General features: G+C 37.7%; 1 protein-coding gene across 1 annotated transcript in view; it reads right to left on the reverse strand.

Annotated features, from left to right (window-relative positions):
* Positions 1-23466, reverse strand: part of LOC118768257 (meiosis inhibitor protein 1-like) — a 193508-nt gene that overhangs the window by 10516 nt on the left and 159526 nt on the right. The window contains exons 17-25 of the mRNA XM_036514370.1: positions 23040-23151; positions 21719-21767; positions 20078-20208; positions 16667-16882; positions 14821-14892; positions 11570-11684; positions 9300-9398; positions 7333-7458; positions 5338-5483 (exon numbers count right to left, since the gene is read on the reverse strand). Of these exons, the coding sequence (XP_036370263.1) occupies positions 5338-5483; positions 7333-7458; positions 9300-9398; positions 11570-11684; positions 14821-14892; positions 16667-16882; positions 20078-20208; positions 21719-21767; positions 23040-23151 (1066 nt within the window). The remainder of the gene's footprint in view (positions 1-5337; positions 5484-7332; positions 7459-9299; positions 9399-11569; positions 11685-14820; positions 14893-16666; positions 16883-20077; positions 20209-21718; positions 21768-23039; positions 23152-23466) is intronic.

A 23466-nucleotide genomic window follows, 5' to 3' on the forward strand; every position in this document is an offset into this window, starting at 1 on the left:
TACTTCCCATCCAGATGAGTCAAAGAACCATATCTAACTTGTGTGCTTCATTCGATTTGGTGTTAATTGCTGGCAGGGACACTGTATCTCATTATGTAACCATAATATATTAAACATTTTTATTTGTCAATATTGTGTTCTACTGTGTTAGCAGTGCTATCACATCACTTGTTTAGGTTAGGATTTTCTATAGAAAACAGATTTTCTACAGATTTTCTATAGGAATTATATCCAGCACTGATTTTGTCACACTGCCATATTTAATGGCTATTTAAGCAATGGGTTGGATCGGAGCTGACGAAGGAACAAAAACATCGGAAATATGGCATATACACCTAGTGCCCATTTTTCATCTTTGATCTCATTGTTGTTTACATCAGGTGTCTTGGATATGAACCGTCTTAACAAAATCAGTGCTGGATACATCTGTAGAGATGACCTCAACAAGTGATGTTATAGCACTGCTAACACAGCAGAACACAATATTCACACATAAAAGTGTTTAATATATTTTGTAGTATACACAGACATGCAGGAAGTAAATAGACACCTTTAATTTTCAAAATTTCTGATCTAAGCGTCTTAATATGTTAGAATTTACAATGTAATTATTCTTTTTCATTCCAGGTGCCATTATATTAAACATTTGCAAAGAGTAACCATGCCACACACAAAAAATTCAGCACAACTGTCAGATTTTCAAAGAGGTCGTATTGTTGGGCAATCTGGGGCTGGTCTTAGCTAGTGAAAAATTGCCGAAAATCTTCAAATTCCTCTTCCTACTTTTAATAGAATATTAATAGTGCAATTCAAAAGCCTAGGAAAAGAATCAACAGGTTCTCATCCTGCCCGACCTGGGCCCTCAGAAAGGAAGCTTTGCTGCTTGAAGAGAATTGTGGAAAATGAACCCCGTTGGAAGGCTTCTGACATTGCAAAACAGCTAGAAGTTAGTCCAAGAACGTGTGTTACATATTTGCATAAGCTTGGGTATTATGGACAAGCAGCTAGAAGAAAACCTCTCCTTCAACCAATTAATATCAAAAGATTTTGAAAATTAAAGGTGTCTATTTATTTCCTGCATGTCTGTGTATATTAAGGTTGCATAAAGAAATACGGTGTCTCCACAGGTCATTAATATTTATGTATCAGTTTCCAGGAATGTATTTAATATGTAAAGTTGGTATTCTTTTATTTGTTTCAGTCATTTAACTGCTGCCATGCTGGGGCATCGCCTTTAGTTGAGCTAATCGATCCCAGGACTTATTCTTTGTAAGCCTAGTACTTATTCTATCGGTCTCTTTTGCCAAACTACTAAGTTATGGGGACATAAACACACCAGCATCGGTTGTCAAGCGATGTTGGGGGACAAACACATACACACAAACACACACATACGACAGGCTTCTTTCAGTTTCCGTCTACCAAATCCACTCACAAGGTGCCTCACAGTGGGACTGAACCCGGAACCAGGTGGTTGGTAAGCAAGCTACTTACCACACAGCCACTCCTATGCCTCACAGGTCATTAATGTTTATGTATCAGTTTCCAGGAATGTATTTAATATGTAAAATTGGTATATTCAATAATGTTACATTGCTATATTTAGTGATTATTTAAGCAATTAGTTCATAGTTGATTAATGGGTTAGATGGGTGCTGATGAAAGAGCAAGAACTTCTGATATGCGGCATGTATGCCCATTGTCTATTTTTCATCTTTGGTCACACAGTGTTTACATTAGGCATCTCAGATATGAAACATTGTGACAAATCAGTGCTCACTATAGTTTTTATCGAAAATCTATTGAGATGACCTTAACCCCTTGACAACGATTGACGCAAATATGCGATCCCACTTTTGCTTGCCTGCTGTGGTTAATGTAAATATATGATGTAGAGCTACCCTACATCTCTCACGGACTTTTTAGTGGCTGACGTATTTTTTTTTTTCTCTTTTACTTGTTTCAGTCATTTGACTGCGGCCATGCTGGAGCACCGCCTTTAATCGAGCAACTCGACCCTGGGACTTATTCTTTGTAAGCCCAGTACTTATTCTATCGGTCTCTTTTGCCGAACCGCTAAGTAACGGGGACATAAACACACCAGCATCAGTTGTCAAGCGATATTAGGGTACAAACAAACACACAAACATATATACACACACACACACATATATATATATATATATACATATATCCGACAGGCTTCTTTCAGTTTCCATCTACCAAATCCACTCACAAGGCTTTGGTCGGCCCGACTATAGTAGAAGACATTTGCCCAAGTATGTTTACGTTTGCTATCTTGTACTTTATCTCTTGAGGTGCACGCGCTCGGCGTCCCATGCATTATCTTTGCTATTTTAGGTTATGTTCAATGTACGGCATGTATGATGTAAATGCACAACACTATATTATTGTAACAGTGAACGTAAATAGACGTGAGCTCATTGGTATTTGTGTTTGTGTGGCCTCATTAGATAATAAAAAACTGGAGCAGTGTCTCGCATGCTTTGGGTAATACCAGTGTCAAGGGCTTAACATGTGATTTAAGTGCACTTCTAACCCAGTAGAACACAATATTGACTTATAAAAGTGTAGACAGAAAAGGTTGCTGAAGAGGTCACAGATGTGTGACAAAAGATTTCCAGACAATGGACATAAGATACAATAAAACAATAATAAATGAGTGAAGTATGAGTATATAATACATGTGTTCATTTAGCAGGGAAAAACAAGAAAATGACCATCCCAAAACATAATGATATTCTTTTATTCTCTTTTATTTGTTTCAGTCATTTGACTGCGGCCATGCTGGAGCACCGCCTTTAGTCGAGCAAATCGACCCCTGGACTTATTCTTTGTAAGCCTAGTACTTATCCTATCGGTCTCTTTTGCCGAACCGCTAAGTAACTGGGACGTAAACACACGAGCATCGGTTGTCAAGCAATGTTGGGGAGACAAACAGACACACAAACACACACACACCCATACATATATACATATATATGACGGGCTTCTTTCAGTTTCCGTCTACCAAATCCACTCACAAGGCTTTGGTCGGCCCGAGGCTATAGTAGAAGACACTTGCCCAAGGTGCCATGCAGTGGGACTGAACCCGGAACCATGTGATTGGTAAGCAAGCTACTTACCACACAGCCACTCCTGCGCCTATATTGAAGATAAATTTTTTTTTTCCAAACACTGATGGGGCATACATTTTTTAGGAAAATTAGAGTGGGGCCTGGGGGAAAATAGGTTGGGAAACACTGTTCTAAACTGTGTTTGCTCAAGACAACATGAACAAAAGGTTAAATGGATGAGAGAGCAAAGACAGAAGAATAACTAAGATGAGTGGATGGAAGGTAGAAGAGAATATGATGCGAAGACAGAGTGATTGGGATGAGAAGGTGTGAAAGGGCAGAGAAGCAATGTTGACCTTCATTAAGGAAAAGATGATGACCATGTGTATTGGATAGAGGATGGTGGGGCACTGAATGCAAGTAGGTACAATTTCATCACTTGTTACATTGGCAGTAGGGGACAGTGAGGTGAAGATAAGTGAATGTTAGAGGGACAAGAGGGTTGGACAGGTTCAAAATTGGCAAGGCTGCGTGTGGATAAGAAGCTCTCTTGGCTTCTTATCCTTCATCTAATCGAACCATTTGGTATGTTCGTCCTTGTGGTTTCACAACAAAAGCGGCGAGCTGGCAGAAACGTTAGCATGCCGGGGGAAATGCTTAGCAGTATTTTGTCTGCCGCTACATTCTGAGTTCAAATTCCGCCGAGGTCGACTTTGCCTTTCATCCTTTCAGGGTCGATAAATTAAGTACCAGTTACGCACTGGGGTCGATGTAATCGACTTAATACCTATGTCTGTCCTTGTTTGTCCCCTCTGTGTTTAGCCCCTTGTGGGTAATAAAGAAATAGGTATTTCGTCTGCCGTTACATTCTGATTTCAAATTCCGCCAAGGTCAACTTTGCCTTTCATCCTTTCAGGGTCGATAAATTATGTACCAGTTATGCACTGGAGTCGATATAATCGACTTAATCCCTTTGTATGTCCTTGTTTGTCCCCTCAATGTTTAGCCCCTTGTGGGCAATAAAGAAATAAGAAGCTCACTTGGCAATAATATGGTTTCAGGTTCAGTCCACTGCACGGCACCTCAGGGAAGTGTCTTCTATTACAGCCCCAGGTTGATTAACATCTTATGAATGAATACAGTAAATGGAAACTGTGTAGAAGCCTGTCATATATATGCATATGTGTGTGTGTATTTCCCCCCTCCATCTTTGCTTGACAACTGGTGTTAGTTTGTTTACATCCCCATCACTTAGTGGTTCAGAAAAAGGTGACTGATAGAATAAGTATCAAACATTAAAAAATAAGTACTAGGGTTGATTTGTCCAACTAATGCAGTGGTTCTCAACTGGGGTCCACATGGCCCCTGGGGTACATATAAGATTTTGTAGTTAAAATTGCTTATATTTCTTCAATAACACAAAATATTGGGTTGTCCGGAAAGTTTGTGCCGGTTTCTAAAGGAAAGAAAACAGTCCATAAATACTTGCCATTACATTTTTAATCAACCAAATATGAAACATTTTGTTGCACAATGCATCTCCATCTTTCCTTTAACTTGAAAATACCCCCTTCCCAGAATTGGGGTGGTTTCATGGTAAAGAATTCATCAAGGTATCTTTTTACGCCACCCAAGGAATTGAAATTTTTACCATTAAGACTATTCTGCAGGGACCTGAATAAGTGGAAATCCAAAGGAGCAATATCTGGTGAATATGGAGGGTGGGGTAACACATCCCAGCCGAGCTGCAGCAATTTTTGTCTGGTTCCCAAAGCATCAAGTGCCAAAAATGAACTTTCTTATCTTCCATTTTAAAGGGTTACAGAATTAACACTGGTTATAGGAACATAAACCTTCTTCTACGAAAAGATATCTTAAACTGTGCTCTAAATGGAGGTGTAGTCAAATCCTATTTTATGAACTTAACCATGTTCTAAAATAAGTCGAAAGGTAAGCTACTATAAATCAGCATGAACTTTCCGGACAACTCAATATTTTAACAATTTTTCATAATGTCTTTCTAATTTTTAATTATTATAATATGATGGGATTTTTATCAATATCGAATGACTGTGGGGGCTCACCTGTGTAAAATAAGAATCAAAGGGGTTCATAGGTAAAAAATGGCTAAGAACTACTGAACTAAGCCCTTCAAGGGTGTGCCCCAGCATGGTCGCAGGCCAATGACTGAAACAAGTAAAAGATAAAAGCATCATCCCTACAAGGGTCAGACGATACTGTGAATGTCTTTGTATCTCACCTGAGTGTCATGGGGGACAGTCTTGATAAGTTGGTTGAGTAAATGGATGACTTGTATCTTCAACACTAAGAGGCCTTCATTCATGTTCTGTAAAACCATTTCTAGTTTTTCTAGAAACTTCTCATTCTGAATCAACAGTGATACAACTGGAACAAAGAAATAAATTCTCATGTTTGGGGATGGTCGAGGAACGAAGGGGATAAAGAACAGAATATCCAAAGCTTGGAGAACATTGTAAAATTTAAAATCAATATGAAGAAACAAAGGTAAAGGCCACAAAATGAAGAAGTTGTTCAAGACATTGGTCCGACCAGTATTACTCTACGGATGTGAAAACTGGAAAGTGATAAAATCATAAGGAAGAACAATGGACAGCTTCCAGTTTATATGCTTAAGGAGAATACCTGACATCAAATGGTAACAAAGAGTCCGAAATGAGAAAATAATTCTGTTATTCTAGTATTCCCATTCTAGACTACATCACTAACTGGCATTCTGTTGGTTATGATAATGAGGATTCTAGTTGATCTCATCAACAGAACAGTCTACTCATAAAATTAATGTGCATGTAACTGAGCACTCTACATACATGTGTACCCTTAACGTAGTTCTCAGGGAGATTCAGCATGACATAGAGTGTGACAAGACTGGCCCTTTGAAATACTGATACTACTCATTTTTGCCAGCTGAATGGAATGGAACAATGTGAAATAAAGTGTCTTGCTCAAGGACACAATGTATCACTGGGAATTGAACTCACAACCTTTGCTCGACTAAAGGCGGTGCTCCAGCATGGCCACAGTCAAATGACTGAAACAAGTAAAGGAGTAAAGAGAGTATACTACGTAATGATTTCAATGGTTAGCTCAACTTTAGATTCAAACCTTGGAATGTCATTCCATTGGACATCTCTAATACATATTTGCCCTACACTACTTATTTGGAGTTTAAATCTCTAATTTCCATACTCATCTATTGAGGGAACATTTATGATACCTCTTTACTTATATCTTCAAATATCTGTTGTAGCCGTTAATTATGCTTATATATCCAACATGACTCTGGATCTAATGAATCTCCCAGATTCTATTTTGCTGCTATATTCCTTCTCAAGTTCTTTGTATTATGGTTTTTACTTCCTCCACTGAAGAGTATGTTGATATGTAATAAATTTAAGTTAATTCCATCGTGAATTTACATTATTATTATATCTATGTATGAAACGATCGTCTGTAAGAATTAAACTTCTTATATATTTTAACAACTTGTCTCTTCCATTTTTAACAAAACTGATGGGATTTATGGGACTTCATCCCATAGATTCACCATATATTCTATACAAGTACTACTTTCATATCTTTGCAAATTTACGTCTTTAAATTCCCTGCAAAGTATGAAGAATCAACATTAGAAATCTTTTTTGGAAATCTCCAAATTAAAGGACGAATCCACATTCAACCTTTATACACCTATATATATAGACGTTATATATATTATATATATATACATACATACATACATACATATATATATATATATATTATATATATATATATATATATATATATATATGTATATAACGTCTATATATATGTATGTGTGTGTTTGTCCCCACCCCCATCACTGCTTAACAACCAGTGTTGGTTTGTTTACATCCCTGTAACTTAGCATTTCAGCAAAATAGATCAATAGAATAAGTATCAAGCTTTAAAACAATAACTAGTAGGGCTGATTCATTCGACAAAGAATTCTTTAAGGCGGTGCCCCAGCATGGCCAAAATCTAATGACTGAAACAATTAAAAGACTAAAAGATAACATATTGTTGTGAAGTACTGGTGTTGTTGCAATGAACTAACCCCCAGCCCTTGAAATTGCTGGCCTGGTGCCTAAACTGGACACAGTGAAAAAGAGGGGCTGATATTTGTCTGTTTAAGAAGTCCTGGGATAGAGTACCCTCACAAATAGACCAAGGAGACAGTATCAGGGGTACTTACCATTGTTATTATTTGGCGCAGAGTCGAGTACATGTTTGACTGCAAATGTGAGGTAACAGAATATTCTGTCGAACATTTTCTGGTGTTCTTTGTTGGAGATGTCCAGATGTACAGACAGATTGACCACTGGAAAGAGGGAATGGCGTGAAAACCATCAGCACTATCATCAATACCATCAACATCATCAACATTACCATTTTCATCCCATCATCACCAGCATTGCTATCATCATCATCACCATCATTACAGTATTACCATCATCACCACCACCACCACCACCAAGAAAGGGAGTTTTCTGGCCCCAGAGGCCTCATTACTCATTACGTGAAAAGTTTTTAAAGTCTAAAACCATCTCTTGAACATAAATAATGTATGGTCCCAGTTTGAAGAAAATCAGTTGTGAACTTCACAGGTTATGCAGGTTTACACACACACACACACAAACACACACACATACAAACACACACAGAGTTTTATACATACATACATACATACATACATACATACATACATATATATATATATATTATATATATATATATATATATATGTATATAACGTCTATATATATGTATGTGTGTGTTGTCCCCACCCCCATCACTGCTTGACAACCAGTGTTGGTGTGTTTACATCCCTGTAACTTAGCATTTCAGCAAAATAGATCAATAGAATAAGTACCAAGCTTTAAAACAATAAGTAGTAGGGCTGACTCGTTTGACAAAGAATTCTTCAAGGCGGTGCCCCAGCATGGCCAAAATCTAATGACTGAAACAAGTAAAAGACTAAAAGATAACATATTGTTGTGAAGTACTGGTGTTGTTGCAATGAACTAACCCCCAGCCCTTGAAATTGCTGGCCTGGTGCCTAAACTGGACACAGTGAAAAAGAGGGGCTGATATTTGTCTGTTTAAGAAGTCCTGGGATAGAGTACCCTCACAAATAGACCAAGGAGACAGTATCAGGGGTACTTACCATTGTTATTATTTGGTGCAGAGTCGAGTACATGTTTGACTGCAAATGTGAGGTAACAGAATATTCTGTCGAACATTTTCTGGTGTTCTTGTTGGAGATGTCCAGATGTACAGACAGATTGACCACTGGAAAGAGGGAATGGCGTGAAAACCATCAGCACTATCATCAATACCATCAACATCATCAACATTACCATTTTCATCCCATCATCACCAGCATTGCTATCATCATCATCACCATCATTACAGTATTACCATCATCACCACCACCACCACCACCACCAAGAAAGGGAGTTTTCTGGCCCCAGAGGCCTCATTACTCATTACGTGAAAAGTTTTTAAAGTCTAAAACCATCTCTTGAACATAAATAATGTATGGTCCCAGTTTGAAGAAAATCAGTTGTGAACTTCACAGGTTATGCAAGTTTACACACACACACACAAACACACACACACACACATACAAACACACACAGAGTTTTATATACATATACATACATACATACATACATACATATATATATATATATATATAATATATATATATATATATATATATATATGCATATATATAACATACATAGTTCAGGGGTTAGAATGTTGGGTTCACAATCATGAAGTAAGGAGCTTGATTCCTTGACCGGGCTGTGTGCTGCATTCTTGAGCAAGATACTTTATTTCAAATTGTTCCAGTTTACTGAAGTGAGTTGTCATGTCACTGGTGCCAAGCTGTATCGGCCCCTTTGCCTTTCCCTTGGACAATATTAGTTATGTGAAGAGGGGAGGCTGGTATGCATGGGCAACTGCTGGTCTTCCATAAACAACCTTACCTGGACTTGTGCCTCAGAGGGCAACTTTCTAGGTGCAACACTATAGTCATTCATGACCCAGGGGGATCTTTATCCTTTATACACACACAACTACGCCCTTCCCTCCAGAAAACACATTGAAAGTAACTATTAGGTAAATGTATGTAGAAAGTAAATGTTTACTTACAGTGATAGACCAGTTTACAATCAAAGACAGAACTTCTGTTGACCAATGGTTTTTCAAGGAATCTTGTTACAACCGGTAGGATACTACAGATACTGGTAGCTGGTGATAGACAGAGGTACAGGTGTGTATGTGTGTGTGTGTGTATATATATATATATATATATATATACCTAATAATTTCTTGTTAAGATTCCTTATTAAGAAGTTATCCTTAATTGTTAAATTTATTCCAAAAAAACTTTTCCTACCCGACATGCAGTTGGAGAAAGCCCGCCATTTACTGAATATATGATTTATAAACATCTCCATGTGCTTCACCGGAGAGAGCAGATGTCTGTTCGACTTCGCCAGGTAATGTTGGTCGTTTATTTATGATGTGTTCAGAATCAGTTCTACTGATGAACATAGACGTATTATTATGCGTTAAGTGTGAAATCACAGGTGATATAGAACTAAATTCATTTTTTAAATGTCTTGCTTTGAAGAACTGCATTATGTACGATTAGTGAAATTTTGGTAGTAATGACTTATGTCCCTCTTAGTGTGAGGCATTTATGTGTAATAATGCCCTCTACACAATATAAATTGTTCAAAATATAATATGTTCAAAAGAAAAAAATTATTTTCGAATTTTTCTCTTATGAGGTTTTTTACGCTAACTACCTGATAATTTCTTGTTAAGATTCCTTATTAAGAAGTTATCCTTAATTGTTAAATTATATATATATATATATATATATATATAAAGAACTGACAGAATTTTATGTTTATTACTTAATTATGATACCAAAACAAATATCAATAGATTTATAAATTTTACTTCAAAACTATATTGATAATTTTCAACATGTGCTCTGTCTGTATCCCCACAAATTTCAAATCTATCCTTAGCATTGCAAAACCCATTTTGAATGCATATTAGGAGTTATCCCCTGCACTGCTAACTGAATGCATTGTTTATGTTCAGCTAAACCATTGCACCATCCCTGGGAGGGAGGTAGAAAAATGATTGCTGCCAAATTGAGAAAAAAAAAAAAGTTGTTATGGACAGATAAGGAAGAACCAATAAGAATGAAAATAAAATTAGAAAAATTATGAAATTAAAAACAAAATTAAAAATTTATACATTTTTAATACATTAAACATGATAAACATTAATAAAGGTCAGTTTTTAAAAAAAATTGTCTGATTTCACTGAAATGGATAGGTAATTCTCGGACACCCTGTATATATATATATATATATATAATATATATATATATATACACACACACACACACACATATATATACACAGGGTGTGGACAGTATTTGAGGACAGATTTATGGTTTACAAAAAACGCTTATATAATAACCGATAAAAGTGTATTTAATAGCAGGTGAAATACCGCTAAGCGTTTCGCCCGGCGTGCTAACGTTTCTGCCAGCTCGCTGCCTTATTCTGATTCTGCTATCTTGCTGCTTTTACATACAAATATAATAATGAGTTCAAATTTTGGCACAAGGCCAGCAATTCTGGGAGATGAGGTAAGTCGATTACATTAACCTCAGTACACAACTGGTACTTATTTCATCTGCTCCGAAAGGCTGAAAGGCAAAGCTGATCTCAGTGAAATTTGAACTGAGAACATAAAGATGGATGATATGTCACTAAGCATTTCATCTGGCTAAAGATTCTTATTTCTTTATTGCCCACAAGGGGCTAAACATAGAGGGGACAAACAAGGACAGACATAGGGATTAAGTCGATTACATCAACCCCAGTGCGTAACTGGTACTTAATTTATCGACCCTGACAGGACGAAAGCAAAGTCGATCTCAGCTAAATTTGAACTCAAAACGTAACGGCAGATGAAATATCGCTAAGCATTTTGCCTGACACGCTAATGTTTCTGCCAGCTTGCTGCCTTAAATCTGGCTTAAGATTCTGCCAGGTGACTGCCTTTCAAGATAGCTATACATATCAGTTACAAATTTTGGCACAAGGCCAACATTTTTGAGGGGTGGGGGATGGGTTAGTTGATGACATCAACCCCAGCGCTTAACTGGTATTTATTTTATCAACTCTGAAAGGATGAAAGGTAAAGTCGACCTCAGTGGAATTTGAATGCAGGATGGGACAACGGATGAAATGCCACTCAGCCTTTTTCTGCCAACTTTTAAGATACATATTAACAGATAAACAAATACACATACAGATAGATACATAGAGACAAAAATGATGGAGTTAAAAAGAAAAAAAAGAGGGAAGGAAGGAAATCAGTAATAATACCTTGTAAAGGAGAGTGTTTCAACAGGAGGCTGTGTAAACAGGCTGAAGCTGTTTCTTCGAGCCAGGCCAATAATATGGTGTGGTGGTCACAATCTTCATTTTTATTTTCTTGGTTCTAAACACACAGGCAAATACATCTATACATATATATATAAAATTTAAAGGACTGACCACTAAAAGTGGACAGCCAATATGCTAGATATAGACATCAAAATCACTATTTTCCACGAAGAATGTTTTCTCAAGAAAAAACTCAGCACAAAACTAAAGTGTAAAAAATAAGCAAGACAAATGAAAATATACGAAATCAAAAACGATTACCTATGTACCGATCAGTTTCACTTGTTAATATTCACGTATATGCATACATGAAAATCTGCAAGATCATCAGCATAGTCTCGTTTACAAACATAATTTCCAGAACTAGATACATAACGTTATGTATCTAGTTCTGGAAATTATGTTTGTAAACGAGACTATGCTGATGATCTTGCAGATTTTCATGTATGCATATACGTGAATATTAACAAGTGAAACTGATCGGTACATAGGTAATCGTTTTTGATTTCGTATATTTTCATTTGTCTTGCTTATTTTTTACACTTTAGTTTTGTGCTGAGTTTTTTCTTGAGAAAACATTCTTCGTGGAAAATAGCGATTTTGATGTCTATATCTAGCATATTGACCGTCCACTTTTAGTGGTCAGTCCTTTAAATTTTGTATGTAAAAAATATTTTAATCTTTGGATTTTTTTAATATGCTAGGCCACTGGTTTTAATTGATTAATATCAATTTCTACCCTTATTCAATTATATATATATATGTATATATATGTGTGTGTGTGTGGTGTGTGTGTGTGAGTTGGAAGAGCCTCAATGGAGTTATTAAACAAACTAAAACAACAGCAAAGTCCATACCCTACCGTATTAAAGGACACATTAAATAATGTACTCCTAGATATACTATGTTTGAATAAATGACACAACAGTCACTGCTGGAACATCTCTGATTATAGGTCTGCTGTATTAGCACTGATCTGGGCTTAAACAACAACAACAACAACATCAACTGCTATAGCCACAAATATTAACTACTATATTATACATTAGATAATGTAGTGCTAGGTACACTATGTATGAATGAAAGATGGGATGGTCACAACTGGAACGTCTTTGATCGTAGGCCTGCTGCATCAGGAATAACCTGGGGCTAAACAACAACTACTATAGCCACTAATACTAACTACAAAGTGGTCACTAGGAAAGCAGAAGATTTGAAGGCAAAGCTAATGAGCCTTAATTGGATCACCAATAAACTGTGTGATGGGTGGTTTCTGGTTCGCTGTTTCTGCCATGGAATGAGCACGCAATAATAACAAGCATTGATGTCATTTGCTTCTGAGTGAACCCCACATCATGGGAGAAAGCTGGGGAAGGGAACAGCTGTCAGACTTTCAGAGACAAATTATTGTTCTTTTCAAGGGTGAAAATCTGATTTGGGGAGTGACTAAATGTTTAACTGTGTTACCAAACTTTTTTTCAACTACCACAAGGCATCAGTTTGATAGTGTTGTGGCAACCTTGAAATGAGAAGGACCTCAAACAGCCAGTGCTCACAAAAAAGAGACTGGACCAAAGAAACGGATTTCGAAGGAATACGCGACACAGTTAGGAATTTTGTTGTGTCACGTGGTCAAAAAGACACAATGGTGAGACATTTAAGTCAATGAGAAATTGCTAAACATCTCAATATTTCAAAAACATCTGTGTTTGAAATTCTCAAAGAAAGTGAATTGAAGTGCTATAGGCATAGGAGTGGCTGTGTGGTAAGTAGCTTGCTTATGAACCACATGGTTCCGGGTTCAGTCCCACTGCATGGCACTATGGGCAAGTGTCTTTCACTATAGCCTCAGGCCGAGCAAATCCTTGTGAGTGGATTTGGTAGACGGAAACTGAAAGAAGGCCATCGTATATATGTATATACATGTGTGTGTGTGTGTGTATATGTTTGTGTGTCTGTATTTGCCCCCCCCCCCCCAACATCACTTGACAACCAATGCTGGTGTGTTTACGTCCCCGTAACTTAGCAGTTCAGCAAAAGAGACCGATAGAATAAGTACTAGGTTTACAAAGAATAAGTCTTGGGGTCGATTTGCTCGACTAAAGGCGGTGCTCCAGCATGGCCACAGTCAAATGACCGAAACAAGTAAAAGAGTAAAAGAATAAAATGTGATGTTCTCACTGATCAACATCAGGAAATGCAAGTGAATAAGTCAACTGCATTGATTAATTACTTTGAACAAGAATATGCTTGGAGAAAAATATGGTTTTCGGACAAAGCAAAGTTTTCACTGTACCCTCCTTTGAACAGACAAATTGATCACATTTACTGAGAAGTGAATGTGAAAACTGACATACCTGATGAAGAGCTGTTGGTGGAATATAACTTATTGCCATCAGTGGTTTGGTATGCAGCGGTTGGATGGCATGGAAAAACAGAGCTAAGATTTATTGAAGGATATTGCCATGGTCCTCAAGGAAGGAAGAAAAAACTGTAAACCAACAAGTTTATTGTGAGGAAATGTGTCCACAAATGTTTAATGATATAAAAAGTGTCAAGGGCAATGAATCATGGACATGGCAGTAGGATAGTGCAAAGCCTCACACAGCCAGGGTTGCAGCTCAGTTTCTCCAGCAATCTACCTCTAACTTTATTGCACCTGAAGATTGACCTTCAGAGTCCAGACTTAAATGTGATGGATTACTGTGTCTGGAGCTTGTCATTAGCAGAGATGCTGAAATATCAATACCATATAACTGTCATTGACGAATTGAAAATAAAAGCTTGGGTTGACATCCCTCAAATTTCACTTCAAAATGCCACATGAGCTTGGAATTCTCAATTAAAATACTGTCACGAAGTGCATGACAGACATTGTGAACATTTGGGAGTGTTAATGATATCAAGCTTTGAGATGTTTGTTGTTTATCCCAAACAGATCTTGTGAAAATATAAATTAGCATTTCATGAATTTTCTGCTTTTCTAGCAAATGATAGATAATGTAGTCCTAGATACACTACTGTCTGAATGAGAGATGGTGTGGTCACAGCTAGAACATCTCTGATAATAAGGCAACTGGATCAGGACTGGCCTGGGATTAAAAAACAGTTACAACAACAACAATCATAAGCATTACACTTTAACTGGTTCTAGCCGGTTGGTTGCAGCTAAACTGGAGCAATTCACTCACCTGTGTTATGATCCAGTTCATCAAAAGAATGGCTTTCTTTGCAAGTTCTTCATTTGGGTTTGTCAACTGAACCTGGAAGACAAATGGAGACATGTGGAGATCAGTGTGTGTGTGTGTGTATAAGATGAAAACAGTACTATGTTTAATAGAAGAAGAAGAAGAAGAAGAAGAAGAAGAAGAAGAAGAGAAGAAGAAGAAGAGAAGAAGAAGAAGAACAACAACAACAACAACAACAACCACCACCACCACCGTTACCGCCAACGCTGCCGCCGCCGCCACCACCACCTGCTTCCACCATCATCACTACCACTACCAGCAATTTACCATCATTAGCAATTGGCATTACTACTAACACCACACCAACAAGCGCTGGAATAACCATTAAGCAAAATAAGCACATGTTTAGGACATCAATGAAGGTGTTGGGGGACACCACAGAAATAGTGAATAGTTTACAGCACAAAAGAAATCACTTTAAACTTGCTTAAATAATATTGTAAAAGGTTTATATGATTGGAAATATAGTTTTGAGGTGTTCATGGTGTCATAGTGAGGATCTGATCAAAGACTTTGCAATTAAGAAAAGTATGAAAAAACTTTTCAAATATAAATAAACATTACTGAGTGTTCCTTTTCAAATGCAGACATTGTCTTCCACATATTTTTAACATTAACTTGCCAAGCCAAGTGAGACCATAACCTTGTGGCCTATGCCAGGGGTGTAACCAGTCCACTTATGTGTACCTTTCCTCCATTTGGACACTAAACTCTGCTTGCGAAGACCTGTTGAGGCAAGTGAAACCGAAATCGAAATCAAATTTGATGACTCGCATACATGCTAGTGGAGCGCTAAGAGCATCATCCGAGCGTGATTGTTGCCAGAGCAACAAACTGGCTTCTGTGCCGGTGGCACATAAAAAGCACCATTCGAGCATGATCATCACCTGTGTCGCCTTACTGGCACTTGTGCTGGTGGCACGTGAAAAAGCATTTGAGCGAGTTCGTTGCCAGTGCCGCTGGACTGGCTCATGTGTAGGTGGCATGTAAAAGATACCATTTGAGCGTGGCTGTTGCCAGTACCACCTGACTGGCCCTCGTGCCAGTGGCACGTAAAAGCACCCACTACACTCTCGGAGTGGTTGGTGTTAGGAAGGGCATCCAGCAGTAGAAACTCTGCCAGATCAAATTGGAGCCTGGTGCAGCCAGTTGGTTCGCCAGACCTCAGTCAAATCGTCCAACCCATGCTAGCATGGAAAGCAGATGTTAAACGATGATGATGATGATGAATGACCATAAATTGCTCAGCTGAGCATTCATTTTCTCAGTTGAAGTATATTAAAAATCTCACCAAAACAACTATGCAACTAGGAAGGCTGGATGTTTTATATCTCTACTAAGTATAGAAGGAGATATGTGACATAAGATTAATTGTGAGGATCTGATCAAAGATTTTGCAATTAAAAGAAAAGTAAAAAATTTTTCAAAGATTAAGTGGAAGTATAAAAAATAAACATTCCTTTCCATATTACTTTATGGTTTATTATTGTTTATATTTTGAATCACTTATATATGGAGGAGCACCAAAAATCTTTTCAAGAGCATAGTGCCCTCTATAGGTCTTAATCCAGCCCTGGGAAGGCCACATTAGATAATTTAGACTTACAAAGTAGACGTGTTCACCAAAATCTTTTAAGTGCACAGGGCCTCTATGAGTCCTGCCACCACTACCACTACCATAATCAATAGTACTAACGCCACACCAACATTACAACCACAATCAGTACAACTAAAACCACACTGGCACCACCACCACTACACAGTGACTATAAGTACCAATTCTACTTACAAACAAAGCCTGTAGAAATCCTCTGCATTGAATCAGTGACAAGGGTACCACATCTCTGGTACCTCTGTATTCTTTCTCTTCATTTACAGTTTGGTCTTCTGCATCATGGCTGGGGTTCTTGGAAGAAGAGGAGGAGGAGGAGGAAGTGATGGCAGCGTTCCTTTTAAGACAAAACTGAATGTCTTCAACAGAGACTGTGTTAAGCCAGTATTCAAGCTGCAATAGAATACCAATAAAGAGATGAATAGGATGGAGATGTTCCACCCATGACCATCCTAAATAGTATTAAAGATAATTTACCTAGGACTGCTTTATTCAATTGTGTAATTAGCTGGAACATCTCTGATTATAGGACAGTTGGAATAGGACTAACCCGGTGTTTTAGACTACTATTGCCACTAAAGCAACAAGCTAGCAGAATTGTTAGCATGCTGGGTGAAATAATTAGTGGCATCTCATCCATCTTTATGTACTGAGTTCAAATTCTGTCATGGTCAACATTGCCTTTTGGGGGTTAATAAAATAAGTACCAGTTGAACACTGACGTTATGTAATAGACTTAGCCTATACTCAAAATTGCTGGCCTTGTGCCAAAATTTTAAATCAGTATTAACTACTAGTCTTTCCCAGGAATCTAGAATACTTATGATCTCATTTATTAATCAATATATTATAGGTACAAACAATATCGATAATAGTGAAAACATTGTGAGTGGTCTGGAGGGTACTACCATAAACCTTAGCATGCCCTCTAATAGTACAACATCCATTCTACCTATGGAAAACTCCTACATACCAGATAGGTCTAGTTGCAATTGCAAATTTGAGAATGAATGCCCATTGCAAATTCGTTGCAGAAGGTTTAATGTTGTTTACTAATGCATAGTTCATAACACACTTTATAATTCTACTAGGTACTATATAGAATCCACAGTTAATTTCAAGCATTGATATTTGGCCCATTTAAATTTGGAAGAGCATAAGTCTGATCCTATGCATTACCTTAAGGAAAAGAAAATTCTTTACAATATATCCTGGTCTACAATTGATTCCAGTCTCCCATACCAAGGTCAGTGTTCTACCTTTTGGCTATGGCTAAAAGAGTCCTTACATGTATTGTTACATAACCCTACACTGTTACTTAATAAGCAGCATGATTCATTCTCCATCTGTATACACAAATTTTAAAAGTCTTTCAAATTTCTCAAAAGGTCTAAGTGTAAAAAACCAACACTTCCAATTATCACTAACATCTAACTTACCGTAAATCCTTGATTATAGTCCGCCCTTGAGTATAATACGCAGGGTATTTTTAGGGGGCTGTACCTCTGAAAAACCTAAACCTTGTGTATAATACGCACCCCTTCTTTAACTTGAGTCGTGCGTAATTAAGCCAGCAGCACCTAGTCAAATAAACACTTCCACGCATGCGTAATACAATAATGGTGATGTTCTTAATATGGGAATGTAAATATGTTTGCAAATTGTTTTTGTTACATGTTATTCTGTGTTCTGAATACTTTTATTTTAATAAATGTTGCTTACTGCAAGTTATGGACGATTCTTTTATGACTTTATAGCTTTCAGGTTTAGTTTAAGGTATTTTCGTGCCCGACATCACAAAATGCGTCTGAATAAACATTGCCAGACAGCAAATAGAGATTCAGACATTGCTTAGAAAATATCTTCCATTTTTAACCTCATGTATAATATGCACTAGGGATTCTGACCTTTAAATTTTGGGGAAAAAGTGCGGAGTATACTTGAGGATTTACGGTAGATATTTTACCTAACAAACACTTCCACATACACAACTGCTTTTCTGTTATTAAATGGACAGCACTAAACTTTCTCTCCATATATACATAGACTCCTTAGGCCCATAGTTCTTCTACAGGCCTCATTAACAATGTATCTTCATTAGTGCTACAGACACCTATTTCTTACTATTAATTTTAATCTTAATTTTAAGCGTTAACTTTATTTTAATTTATTTTATTATTTTTTAATTGACTATGTTTATCTATTTACTTTTATTTTACTTTTATATAACTTAACTATAGTTTTTTACACTGTAAATCTTAAATCTTTTCTTTATTAGTTGACATCTGTTTCAAGCTTTTTTTAGTGTCTAGACAACCCTACCTATCCTCTCTGATCACCCACTGTAGACTCGTCTATTATCTTTCTTATGTCCACTTTATGTCCACTTATGTTTACAACAAACATCATTGATGAAAAACTTTTTCTTCCACTGTCTAACCTATATCTCTCTGATGACGGTATACCCAACTTACAGAATCTTTGTTTGATATGATGCTCCAATAGATGGGATATACCAGAAACAGCTGTCAGAGACTATTTTTTACCTTTCATCATGTAGCTAAATTAGATCAAATTAAATTAAATGTCCTTGTCATGCATTACTATATTGCTTGCCTTTCTTCACTTATTTTAACCTACACCTACTGACTCAGAAGGAAGCCACCTTTAACCTTTTTGAACAAGATAATCCCATAACCACAACTCCAGTTGGTGTTCAAACTGGAATTTTGGTGACACACCTGTTATTTGAGTATTCAGAACACATACCTATTAGGTTGAGTCATACTGACAAAGACTCCTCATATCCCATATATATATATATATGCATACATACATATACATATATATATTAGAAGAAATGAGGTACTCAGAAAATCGGATGGTTTATATTTACAGATATTTATTTGTATATTACATTTTTTATACATCATGTAACTTAGATCATGTATTAGCGCTTTCTCCCATTCTAGTGGGGTTTTGAAAACCCCACTAGAATGGGAGAAAGCGCTAATACATGATCTAAGTTACATGATGTATAAAAAATGTAATATACAAATAAATATCTGTAAATATAAACCATCCGATTTTCTGAGTACCTCACTTCTTCTAGTATAAAATACCTGTAGATCATCTCCAAACCTTTATTCTGTATATTTGAGATAGTTTTGGGGATGTTTAAGTAACACATGGCACCTTGGGTGAGTGTCTTTCATTATAACCTTGGGCCAGTTGTATAAATGTGTGTGTGTGTGTGTGGTGTGTGTGTGTGTGTGTGCATGCATGTCTGTGCTTGTGCTGCCCACCACCGTTTGACAACTAGTGTTGGTGTGTTTACTTCCCTGTAACCTAGTGGTTCAGCTAAAGAGATTGATAAAATAAGTACCAGGCTTATAAGAAAAATTAAGTACAGGGGTTTATACATTTGACTAACAATTCTTTAAGGTGGTGCCTCCCAGGATGGCTGCAGTTTAATGATTGAAACAAGTAAAAGATAAAAGATAACCCCTTCAAGGTACGAATGCTAAGCAGGTACCAGGCAGTATTAGAACCCAGTAATCAGTGTTTCAAGTATCGTTGGGTACTTACCACTTTATTTGAGGTTTCTGCTGTCAACGTTAACTCCACAAACGACCAATTGAGGAAGATATCTGATGGCTTAGCAAACCAAACTGAAGGCTGAATTTCTTCGATTAGCTGTACCAGTGATATTGCACTGCCTGCAGGAACAACAAAAACAACAACAGTAAAAACAGCAGTGGTGATAGCAGTAGTAGTAGTGGTGGTGGTGGTATTTTGTAGTAGTGGTGGTTTTGGTGGTAGTAGTAGTAGTGGGGTGGCAGTAGTAGTAGTAGTAGTAGTAGTAGTAGAAGAAGTGGTGGTAGAAGTAGTAGCAGTGGAAGGGTAGTAATAGCTGTTGTTGTTTGTGCCTTCTTGAGCCATGCCTGGTTCATAAGGGCCAGTTTCCTGGTTTCATGGTGTATAGGTTTCCCTCCTGGACTGGAGGCTGGTCTGTGTGAGCCACTAGATGCAGGAGGAAAGAGTGAGAGAAAGTTGTGGGGATGTGTAATGGATGTGTAATGTCAGTGTGCATACACGACAGAGTGTAAGTGCCCTGAGAGAAAAGTTGGATTTAAGAAGATCAGATGTGGTGTGCAAGAGAAACGACTGCGCTGGTATGGTCATGTGTTGTGAATGGATGAGGACAGCTGTGTGAAAAAGGGTCATTCCCTAGTAGTTGAGGGGGAACCTGTGGAAGAGGCTGACCCAGGAAGACCTGGGATAAGGTGGTGAAGCACGACCTTCGAACATTGGGCCTCATCGAGGCAATGACTACTGACCGAGACCTTTGGAGATATGCTGTGCTTGAGAAGACCCAACAAGCCAAGTGAGACCGTAACCTGTGGCCTATGCCAGGGGTGTAGAACCAGCCCACTTATGAGTACCCTTCATTCACTGGGAAATAAACTTTGCTTGCGAAGTGAAATCAAAATTGCTGACATGGCCAATGACAGTACCACTTGATTGGCACTCATGCCAGTGGAATGTTAAAAGCACCATCCGAGTTTAATTGTTGCCAGGGCCGCTGACTGGCTCCCATGCCAGTGGCATGTAAAAAGCACTATTTGAGCGTGATCATTGCCAGTGGCGCCTTACTGGCACATATGCTTGTGGCATGTGAAAAGAAACATTCGAGCATGGTTGTTGCCAGTGCTGCCGGACTGGCTCCTGTGCAGGTGACACTTAAAAAACACCATTTGAGCATGGTCGTTGCCAGTACCACCTGACTGGCCCTCATGCCTGTGGCACGTAAAAGCGCCCACTACACTCTTGGAGTGGTTGGCGTTAGGAAGGGCATCCAGCTAGAAACTTTGCCAGATCGGATTGGAGCCTGGTGCAGCCTTCTGGCTCACCAGTCCCCAGTTAAACCATGCAACCCATGACAGCATGGAAAGTAGACATTAAATAAGGATGATGATGATGATGATGATGATGATAATAATAATAATAATAAGAAGAAGAAGAATAGTATCAAATTTTGGGACCAGGCCAGAAATTTCAGGGGTACATCAACCCCAGTGTTCGACTGGTGCTTATTTTATCCATCTCAAAAGGATGAAAGGCAAAGTTGACCTCGGCAGTATTTGAACTCAAAATGTAAAGAAGAATGAAACGTTGCTAACCATTCTGCCAGCTCACTGCTTATGAGAGTCGAAATGTTGAACTTACGTTTACTTACAGCAAACTTGGGTCCAGTATTTGAGTATTTTGACCCCCACTGAAATGAAATAAGAAATAAAAAAGATTTAAAAGGAACAACCTTCAGATAATTACATGAAGGGAGATTAAACACACTCAATATTGTTCTATATTTAAGAGATGAGGAATTATGTACATTATTTACATTATTCACATTCAACGAATATTTGTCCTCATCTTGTTTGTTGTTAACATAACGTTTCGGCTGATATACCCTCCAGCCTTCATCAGGTGTCTTGGGGAAATTTTGAACCTGGGTTCTCATTCCTAAGGTATTTTTCAATATTATTATTATTATTATTATTATTATTATTATTATTATTATTATTGTTGTTGTTGTTGTTCAGGTCACTGCTTGGAATCGAACTTGGAATCTTGGGTTTAAGAGCGCAGGCTACTAACCCCAAGATTCTGAGTTCGATTCCAAGCAGTGACCTGAACAATAACGACGATGATGATGATGATGATGATAGGGCAGTGAGCTGGCAGAAACGTTAGCACGCCGGGCGAAATGCGTAGCCGTATTTCGTCTGCTGTTACGTTCTGAGTTCAAATTCCGCTGAGGTCAACTTTGCCTTTCATCCTTTCAAGGTCGATTAAATAAGTACCAGTTACGCACTGGGGTCGATATGATCCACTAAATCCGTTTGTCTGTCCTTGTTTGTCCCCTCTGTGTATAGCCCCTTGTGGGCAGCAAAGAAATAGATAATAATAATATAATAATAACAACATCGAAAAATACTTGAGGAATGAGAATCCAGGTTCAAAATTTCCCCAAAACACCCGAAGAAGGCTGGAGGGTATATCAGCCGGAACATGTTAACAACAAGATGAGGACAAATATCCTTTGAATGTAAATAATGTAAATAATGTAAATAATGTAAATAATGCACACTCAATATTGTCATATAAAGGGAGTATGAGAGAGAGAATATTGAGGTTACAGGGATGCCCTGAGAGTAGATTTGGTAGATGGAAATTAAAAGAGGCTCATCATATATTTGTGTGTGTGTGTGTATGCATGCGACTTTGTGTCTGTGTCTGTACCCCTACCTCCACCGTTCAGCAATTGGTGTTGGTGTATTTACATCCCTATATCTAGCAATTCAGAAAAAGGGACTGATAGAATAAGTACCAGTCGCAAAAATAAAAAAAGAAAAGTACTTTGGTCGATTCATTTGACTAAAAATTCCACAAGGTGGTGCCCCAGCATGATCGCAGTCTAATAACTGAAGAAGGTAAAAAAATAAAAGATGACAGATGAGAAAAGCTGAAACAAAATATTACTTACAGCAAGAAGGAAAACCAAAGACTTGAGAAGATATTCAGGCAAAACTTTCAAGAGAACATGACAAGATATGAAGTGGTCGAGAATGTCAAATAGAATTTTTATTGGTAAGCATCTGTAAAATATAAAGAGAATGTGTGCTCATCACCATCACCACTACAAACCTAAAGCACACAGAGTGAAACCGCTTGGCACAGATTGACCTTGAACTCTGCAGTGCATGTACACCAAATTTTAACATTCTAGCTCACTTCTGCTGTTTACAGCAGTGCTTGGAAGGAAGGTGTGTAGTGTGCGATCATTGCATTGACCACGAGAAAGTTGAGCAAAGTATCAGCTTAAATTTTGTCTAAAGCTTGGCAATATCTGCTCAGAGACCTATGCAAAGTTTTTAAAGAGTTTTCATTGTTTTAGACACAATTAAGAAGAT

The sequence above is a fragment of the Octopus sinensis genome, linkage group LG27, assembly GCF_006345805.1.
Source record: "Octopus sinensis linkage group LG27, ASM634580v1, whole genome shotgun sequence".
Taxonomy (NCBI): Eukaryota; Metazoa; Mollusca; class Cephalopoda; order Octopoda; family Octopodidae; genus Octopus; species Octopus sinensis.